The 10,280-nt window shown below is 32.3% G+C and overlaps 1 protein-coding gene across 1 annotated transcript; it reads left to right on the top strand.

The window, feature by feature from the left end:
- The first annotated feature begins 254 nt into the window (after positions 1–254).
- On the top strand, positions 255–927 carry LOC147794698 (uncharacterized). The gene has a single exon (XM_087118819.1). The coding sequence runs from the start codon at positions 278–280 to the stop codon at positions 734–736; it is 459 nt and encodes a 152-aa protein (XP_086974945.1). The 5' UTR covers positions 255–277; the 3' UTR covers positions 737–927.
- Positions 928–10,280: the final 9,353 nt, after the last annotated feature.

Below are 10,280 nucleotides of genomic sequence, written 5' to 3'. Positions count from 1 at the left end.
TAACAAATATAATACAATGTTGTTCGAGAAGAAAAATCTTTATTTTTTTTTTTTCATATGAAATAGGTCCTCGGTTTTATATATAAAAAAGTTCTTAGTATTAATATTTGGGCCATGTGTTCTAATTTTTAAACAACAAGAATAATCTTTTTGGTTTGCACCTCAAAGAGGAATAAGGTTGTAAAGGCAAGTTGATTAGTATAAAAGAGTAAATATGGGGTTGAGGTTTGTTCATCTTCAAACTTTCCTCACAAACAAATATAACATTGGTATAATAATGTTTATCCCCAAGCTTCAAGCATCCAGGGCTAAGTATGAAGCAAGTGAGATGATCAAGAAGTATCCTAGAAATGGTGATGATGTTCAACTAAAATCTTTCAGTGGCATTGCTCGAGATTCAACTCAAGTCAACCATCAAGGCAAGATATCGAAAATCCTAAAAGATAACAAGAATGTTGGGCTCAAGCTTAGTTCAAATACTCACCCAAAGACATCTAAGTTGCAATTTAGTCGAGAGCAGATGAAGGAGATATTTAGATATCATGATAGCAACAAGGATGGTTTTCTCAATTTAAGGGAGCTAACAAAAGCTTTTGCTTTTCTAGGCTCAATTATTCCATTTGAGAAAGCTTCCTATGGCATGTCATATGCTGATGCAAATGAAGATGGCCTTATCAGCGAGGCTGAACTTGACAAACTCATTGATTATGTCGAGAAATTTATGAAGAGGAAATGAGCTTTTAGACTACATTCCCTTGTATGTCATGCATGGTAATTGTCATATGTGATAAAAATAAAAAATAAAAGTGTTTATTTTCTTTTTATTTTAGCAAATTTCATAAGAAAAGTGTTTGTAATTTTGTTTCTATTGATAACAAAATAATAACAATAATAATAAAATAAAAAAATATAATAAAAAATTGTTTCTTCTTCTACTAATTCTTCTTTTAGTACTTGGAACGATCAAATCGATCACCCTTATATCAAGTATTTGAATGCCTTGGAGAATTGTCTCTTATGTTTCTCGAAGTTGAGTGTTATACTGCCCATTTAGGGTTGTTGTGATGTGTTTCATTCTAAAGGGGTATGCATTAATATTGTTTGTGAATATTCTGAACACAACACTGCCGTTGAGAGTAAGCATAAATACTTGCATAATGTTGATTATGCTTTTGTTTCTTTCGATCGTACTTGTCTATTCAATTATGCGGAATGTGCTTTGGAAGCTACTTTCAAAATTAACCTTACTCGTTTCGTTGTTCTTGATTGAAAGACATCATTCTCACGTATTTTAAATTAACCTTACTCGTTTCGTTGTTCTTGATTGAAAGACATCATTCTCACGTATTCTAAATTAACCTTACTCGTTTCCTTGTTCTTGGTTGAAAGACATCATTCTAGCAAGAATTTTTATTGTGATTCAATTAGCACATTTTTTGTAACTTTGTTTCTATTGCTAACAAAATCCTCAAATATTTGCTTAAGTCACCCTAAAAATTGCCAAAGTGTTACCCTTACCCTTATGAGAAGAAGTATGCTCTATTTCATCAATTTGTAACGACCCTAGATTTCTACTAATCTAAAATCGCTACAATCATTTGACCTAAGCTCTTATGCAAAATTTAACTCTTAAAACATCATCTTCAATGCATAACTCCATTGTAAAACATAATATAGTCATTAAAAAAACACTATCATCATGGTCTTACATGTTAGAAAACATAATTTAGAAACAAATTAAAAAAAAAATTAAACATGAAATGCATGACAACCTATTCGAACATAAGTCCAAGAATAAAAAAATGCTACTAGCCTATGCACTTGTCATGGTTTCAGATTGCGATGACGTCGTCAGTCGTACAGGTGCGTCTTGCCTTTACCAGAAAATGATGTAGCACACTGCCTGAGTATTTCGAAAAATACTCAGTAAGTGACCCTACTATAGGGGTCGTGATATTGCAAACACATGCAAGCCATGCTCTAGGGATCTATCATTAAAAACATCATAGGGGTGGCCTCCAGTCAGGACTAAATTGAATGTTTAGTACTTTCCTACACATGACCCAAACGTGCGAGAGTGAATCCCCAGGCAGTTCGCACCCCCCTGGACACATCATAATCGACCTAGTTGTCCGTAGCGACTTCTAGATGTCAACAGACCCCTGAGTGTCATGTGCGGCATGATCACCATCATCATCGTAATGTACGCGTCCGTACTCATCATCGTAAAAGGGGAAGTAGCCCGATGTTTTTGTATATACAGAATGCATGAGGTCTCTATGGTTTCTCATATTTAGAACGTCTTTATGACACAATCCTAATTCCATCATTATATTACGGTAAGTAATATATGTGCATTAGTCTTCATACTTTCATCATCATTAACATTAACGTGGGTTGCTCTTGTGGAGTAATTTGGCTTGGAGTAGGTCCCTATTATGTCTCAGTCTCAAGGACCTGAACAAGAGGTTGGGTCATTCCTACTTCGGATGCTCCTTCCGTAGAATTTTTGAATGCCAGCCTCTGGCTTTGGCGACTTGTAGCAGTCCCCTTCTTAGGTGCCATGTCCCTAACTTCTACTGTAAGAACAGCAAATATAATAAATTAAGGACATGATTAATGGCCCTCACTCCAAGTTTGCTCCCATCCACGACCGGCTCTTAGTTACCTGAAAAAAAACAATGATAAACATGTTGTGAGCAAAACTCACTAAGTAGCCTACTTGTAGGCTCTTAATCGTGACCTTGAGCTAGGATATGACTTCTTGTTACATTTTGAAGAACTAAAACTTAGAGGTTATCATGTCATGTCTCATATATTCGCCCTGAAAACTTTTCCAAAGTAACCCTTACTTTTTCTTTCTCCCCAATGAGCGCATAAGTGATGCGGTCATAATTGTTGCATCTTGCTAGCAAATCGTGATGTAGGACATCTCATTTAGGTGGGAGAAATGGTAGGCCCACCATAGCATCCTGCACATGATACATATTGCAGGGAATCTTACCTAAAGAGGAATAGAGGTCTCGTGGTACACCTCGTAATGGGAGACAAATGGTTACTTCGGGCATGATCCTAGCAAAATGTTAAGTATGCTATTCACACAGTCGTAGGTGTTTTCTTGGATTTTTGATGAATGTAGGTTTATGCATAACATTGTGGGTTAGGCTTGGAACTCTAAAGGTCTCCCTAGGAATAGCCTAACTTGATCATGTGAGCGTAGAATCTTATTAGCGATCGAGGATACATGTGGGCATGGGTACCTCATTTAGTTATACGGGTCGTTATGGATGTTTTTCCCATGTCTTAGTTCGGCTATTAAAATTTTTGCAATGACTTCCAAACTTCACTACCTTATCTTACATCCTAAGATAATGATTCATACAAAATTTCATAATATTTAGAGGTCATTATGGTCTTAATTAGTAGGTAGTGATCCTTACGGGCATTATGGTCATTTTACCTTATTTCTTGGTTTACCTACTTGTCCTTATCCAATGACCACAAAATTTTATACATGCCCTCGTCATGCTGCAATAAGCCCAGCATTAAAATTTTGTAGTCGGCCCAGTTCATTTATTAGGTTATTTGAACATTATTTTAATCAGCGCAATTTATTTATTAGGTTATTTGAACATTATTTTAATCCCAAGCAATTTGATTGTTAAGGCCTTAACTCATTGTTCTTTGTGTTTTTCTTTCATATATCCTTAATTTATATTTTTTTTGGGTTCATATGTAAATACAACAGATGCCTACAAGTATTTCTTAAGAAAAGTTCAAGGTGGCTACTTACCTCTCGTCTGGTGTTCGGGACTCTGTTTCTTGAACTTTCGATACTCATTTTCTTCCTAATCTTCAGTAGAAGCTTTCTTAATAAGTCTAATTTCTAGAATCATTGAGAATTTCTTTAGAATCGACTAGAAAGGAATTCAATTTGATGAAAAACTAAGGAGGGTCGATTTTTGAGCTGACGTGGTCAGTTTCAGTTGAACCAGCCACATCATCGTCATCTTCCTCCCATAGGGGAAGAAGACGCTGCGTGGCAATGCTCCTCCATCTGAAAAGAGAGTCCATTAGCCCATTCCAGAGCCTTTCTCCCCTTAATTCCTTCATGAAACTTAAAGATAAATTGTCAAGAAAGAGTCTGGAATTAATATCTCACCTACTCGTGATCTACATCGTAATTTATAGAAGCCGGGAGAAAATTTGTTTTGTTACTGGGCAAACTCAAGTGATATTGTAATTGGTTACAACGATGCAAGAGATATCAGTCCATGCCTTCTTCACCAAAAGTCTCCCTTATACTTCACTTCAACTAGACGGATGATCTTAAAAAGACATATGGACGTGGTTGAGGCAAATTTGAGTTTCTTTCCTTAGATTGCAAATCAAACCAAAACGTGTTTTTTCCTTTTATGGCGCAGCTTGACTTAGATCATTTTAGGCCTCGACTGCTTCATTAAACATACTCAATTTAGTCCAATCAAACTATTGGAATCATTAATTTTGGGCATTAAGGGTCGTAAGCAAGAATTTGAGTTTAATCCTCAAATGTTACCCGATATCGAATTTCTTTGATTACGCATGTTCCTTAGGTCGTCTCTCTTCACAGCTTTCTTAAAAAATGAAACTTATGCATGCAGAAATCAATTGGGATAGATCTTGTCCGGTGAATATGTTTGTAAACTCGGATTGGATTTCGAGAACTCCTTTGAGCTTCCTTCAATGGCAGACAGAGTAGGGGTAATAAGATAGGGCCGTTTTCGAAGCTTTCTTCCTTTACCAAACTTATGGGTAATCTTCCTTGGAACATGTAGGTACAAGTTTGAAAAGAAAGATAGATTGTAGCTTCTGAATTTGAGGTTAATTCGAGAACACGATACCGAAAATCTAAACGCTCATAACTCACAATTGAGGTCTCGATTGAACTCGTTTCCTACTCCTATTAGTTGCCCCTGCTCCATAATTTATAGATGAATGATCCACCACTATTGAAACGTCCAGAATCACCACAATTTCATTCTTGAGTTTTCTAGATCATTCTTTGGAATTATCTGCTTCAACCATGGCCTTACCGACCTTGGTTTTGAATTTTAGCCATTGGATTTGATGACCTCTGAATTTTCTAGATCATATCCAATTTTGGAGGACATCCAACGACTGAGATTTGAGTTTTCGGATGATTTGAGTTTTCGGATAAAATTTAGTGATTATCTACATAGTTGGTCTGTGTCTTCTCGAGCTAGATTTGCTATTAAAAAGGTGCCCATAATTTCTAATCAGTAAAATTCGACAAGTTAAAGATGTGTTCGTTGAATGTGTCAAGTGAATTTGCTTAAAATGATTTGATTATAAAATATATATCCACTAAATTTTATCTACCAACCTTTCTCTAAATGAACTAAATAAATTGTGGTTCGGTATCCATATTTTTCTGATTCTTAAACTTTATTAAAGATATAGATTTAACAAATCTACCATTCACCAACTTCTATATTCATTCATCTTAGACATCTTTTGAGTTAAAAACCATGAGTGGCATTTGAAATGAATTTTTTGCATTAAAAATTAAAATTAAGAGAATAAAGTGTAAAACAGAACAAAAATATTCTTTTGACTAAATATTTAATCGTATATTTTGACTATATCTGATATTTGTCATTAAAAAGAAATTCTAAATTTATTGATACAATTTATAGATAAAATTATGAGTGGAAATGTGAGATTCTAATTTTAAAATAATAATATTAATATTTTTTCTTAGGTTAAATACACTTGAAACAGGAATAAGATTGCAAAGGTCATTAGTTTATCCCAAACTTTTGTATTTGGTTTTATGATTTGTATTCCAAACTTGTTTCCCATTCCTATATTTTGAACGACATGGCCTTATAATTAGATTTTATTTTGTATTTAGTTTTAGTGTTTTTGTTTTTATTTCCATTTAAATTTTATCAGATTTTTGTCTTTTTTTTTTATTTATTTTTTATTTCGTTTTTTTGTCGAAGCCTAAAATCAACTCATGTCCATTATTGTCTTCTACCACATATTGAAATTTAGTCTCTAAGAGGCAGTAAAATTTCTAAAGTTAAAAATTTAAAAGAAAGTAAAAAAAATAAAAAAATCGTTCTTATCCCAACCCGAGTATTATATCATATCACTCATCTCATACTTAAAAAGAGTTAAAAAAAAATGATTACTCAAATCTAAACTAGCTTCATGTGAACTACCGTTGAGTTATGGCTTGAGTTGTGCCAAATATGCATGCTCTTATGCATGGTCTATTTTCTTAAATGTTTTTAATTTTTTCTCTCTTATCACGTTAACTAATTACTAGACGCATAACTAATTTTTTTGTGCTCAGTTTAGTTGTCTGATCTTGATTTGAGTTCTACACTTTTGGATGAAATTATGTGATAGGCTGGACCCAAATTTTATTAACCATTGCATTAACTTAATATTTAGTTGGGTAAACATGTACCCTCTCTAAGTACCTACTAGTGTAGCATTTTATGTCCGATCTCACTTAGACTTTGTATTTTTTGTGTATATAAACATCGAGTTACTTTTCTATTTTTGATGATGAGTACGGACACGTACATTATGATGATGATCATGCCTCGCATAGTACTCGGGGGTATATTGTAACAATCGTAATTTTTAAAAAATAAAATGACAAATAAAATAAAATTAGTTAATTAATTATATAAAAAAAACAGGGAAAATTGTTGTGAGTGATCTCTCAACCAATCTTTTGAAACCTTTACTAGTTCCGGTAAGAAAAAAAGACAGAAAAAAAAACATAAATGCCTATCATTGTATTTACAAGGAGATGCTGCCTATAGATTTAACTCGGATAGAGATTTTACTTTGATATTACTATTAAGTTTTATTCAAATTATTTAGATTTTAGTTAGCATTTTTGGTGTTTTAGAAAATATGTCATGCTCAATATTTTTTTATTTAAAAAAAATAAAAATCCATTAAAATTGGCTAAAAAGTAATTATATATAGAAGAGTAAACATCAGGAACAAGTAAAAAAAAAAAAAAAATTAAAAAACATAGACATACAAAGAAAAGATCTCAAAAGTGTTAAACCTTTTATAAAAGGTTTGTAGGGAAATAATATTATAACAACATATAGAAACATTTCAAGACTTCATTCATGCAAAGATTCTCATGTTTGGCATCAAATCTAATATATGGGTCATTGTAAATTAGAAGAATAATTTTGCAAAAGTTCGAATTTGAAATTGATGTCATAGATTCACATAGGTTGACTTGGATACAAAGGACAAAATGAAACTTTCATTAATGATAAATTGGGGACACCAGCCCTAAACTAATAAGGTAAGTGGTCTTATTATCGGCATAGTTAGAAGTTGATGTTGTATGATGGCACATGCCCCGTGGTTCTGCATGTGTCATATGCTTGATATGTGTGAAATGTTTATGATATATGTTATGATGTGATGTATTTAACGATATGTTTGAGATTTGATATGTGAATGATATGGTATATATGGTACGATGCATTTGACGATATGTTTGAAATACGATACATGAATGATATATATATATATATATATATATATATATATATATATATATATATATATATATATATATATATATATATATATATGTGATATGCGAATGATATGATATATGCTATGGTACAATGCGTTTGACGAAATGATATGACTATGATATGTTATGTGAATGATATGATATATATTATGGTATGATATGTTTGACAATACGACCCATATTGTGATATGCTTTATGATATGATACATGTACGATATGACATGATATGTTAGGAGACACGATATGCTTATGATATGATACATGTGACATGATAAGATGTATGACATGAATGACATGCAACAAGATGTTTTGACATGATACACTACCCTGAAATCACATGAAAAGTTATGATAATGATATGATATGATATGAAGGAAAACGCTAGAGGGGTTGTCATACATGATAATGAAAAATGAAAAATGTTGGAACCTCATGTATCATGGTGTGTTCATGCGTCAGGTGATACCACCTTTTTACAATGGTACAGATGTGTACGTTACAAGACAGGAAAATGTTCATTATGGTTATCATAACATTGCGACGACCAGGAAAAACAACGATCATTATGTTTATCGTAATGCTGTGACGGTCAAGCAGGGAGACGATCATTATGTTTATCCAAATGCTACGACGGTCGCTATTCCGAAACGGGTGTCCAACATCAATAACTACTAGAGAATGTAAACCCGACAAGAAAGGGACCCAGGAGGTATGCTAACCGACTGGTGGGTCCATACTTGCAAGTGTGGACCGTGTGTAGAACAATAAATATACATCCAATTAGCCCGTTTAGAATAGCTGCCTAAGGAATATAGACTGATATGATAGGTACCACTCATGGTTGTGTCTGTTTACATCTAATTCTAATAGTGGGGGGGTCAGTTACTGATTATTTCTTAAAATACTCAAACTAGTTTTATTTTAGATAAAGGCAAGATTATGACACATATATAAGATACATGTATTTATTTTCTTAGACATGGTTAGAATATGATGTTTTTATCTTTAATGTTTATTTGTTTTATTTAGAAATTTGTTAGGTCATTTCAAAGACATTTTCGAACACGTTAGTCTATAGCATTGTTTTATGTTGAAGTTTTAATTGATTATTTTCGCACAAATGAGTATGTTATATATACGATAGCGACTTTACACTATAAAAAATCTAGGGTCATTACAGTAAAATAGCCGAAGTGACATCTCTTCTATGCCAATGCCATTGAAATAAGAGAATCTCTATGTCCAATAACTTTTAGCAAAATCTTAGAATTGCCAAGTATAGGATTACATGTATTAATGAAGAAACTCTTTGTCTCTAGAACTTTATCAAAGATATAAATCTCGATATAGATTTGTTTGAGGAAACTTCTCTAATCCGTCTATTTTAAACATTATTTTTAAGTAATTTATTTCTTTATAAAAAGCATGAGTGGCACTTGAGTGACGTTTGACATGAGTTTTTTTTTTTTTTTTCATTAAAGTTAAAAAGAGAATAAAATTCTCACAAAAGAAAAAAAAAATATCCTTTTAACTAAATAATTAATCTTATAGTTTGAATAAACTAAATATAAATTAAGGTGATTTGTTATTTATTTATTTATTTATTTATTTATTTTTATTATTATTAATAAGTCATAACCGTTTTGAAATCACTATTTCAAATCTTATCCAAAGGTAATAAAAGTCAACTTAAAAAAAAAAAATTCTATTTTTTTTCAACAATAATATTTATGGATAATATTTTTCCTTGCATTCAATGCACCTGAAAAAGAACTAAGGGTGTAAAGGAAAACCAAGTTTGATTAGTATAAAAGACTAAATATGGGGTTGAGGTTTGTTCATCTTCAATCTTTCCTTACAAACAAATATAGCATTGGTATAGCCATGTTTATCCCCAAACTTCAAGCTTCCATGGCTAAGTATGCTTCCATAGCTAAGTATGAAGCAAGTGAGATGATCAAGAAGTATCTTAGAAATGGGGATGATGTTGAACTAAAATCTTTCATTGCTCGAGATTGAACTCAAGTCAACAATCAAGGCAAGATATCGGAAATCCAAAAAGATAACAAGAATGTTGGGCTCAAGCTTAGTTTAAATACTCACCCAAAGACATCTAAGTTGCAATTTAGTCGAAAGCAGATGAAGGAGATCTTTAGATATCATGATAGCGACAAGAATGGTTTTCTCAATTTAAGGGAGTTAACAAAAGCTTTTGCTTTCCTAGGCTCAATTATTCCATTTAAGAAAGCTTCGTATGGCATGACATATGCTAATGCAAATAAAGATGGTCTTATTAGTGAGGCTGAACTTGACAAACTCGTTGATTATGCCCAGAAATTTATGAAGAAAAAATGAGCTTTTAGACTACATTCCTTTGCATTTCATGTATGATAAGTAATTGTCTTGTATGATACAAAAAAACGTATATTTGAAATAAAAAAATTATTTTCTTTTTATTTTAGCAATTTTCACTATAAAATTGTTTGTAACTTTGTTCGTATTGATAGCAAAAATTTTATTTCCTCTTCTACTAATTCCTCTTTTAGTATTTGGAACGATGCTTAGAATCAAGTAAATCTAAAGAGGTGGTGTACTGTCCGTTTAATTTGTCCTTAGCCAAAAATCTAAACAAATAATCATGTAATGGATAAAATACCATGACGGATATGTTTCATTCCAAAGGAGTATA

The sequence above is a fragment of the Cucurbita pepo genome, chromosome 1, assembly GCF_057944985.1.
Source record: "Cucurbita pepo subsp. pepo isolate OVF chromosome 1, ASM5794498v1, whole genome shotgun sequence".
In the NCBI taxonomy this organism is placed as follows: domain Eukaryota; kingdom Viridiplantae; phylum Streptophyta; class Magnoliopsida; order Cucurbitales; family Cucurbitaceae; genus Cucurbita; species Cucurbita pepo.
The sequence above is the reverse complement of the archived record's forward strand: the minus strand, read 5'-3'. Positions and strand labels throughout refer to the sequence as shown.

Coding starts and splice junctions, on each gene's coding strand:
- LOC147794698 (XM_087118819.1), top strand. CDS start 278: ATGTTTATCCCCAAGCTTCAAGCATCCAGGGCTAAGTATGAAGCAAGT.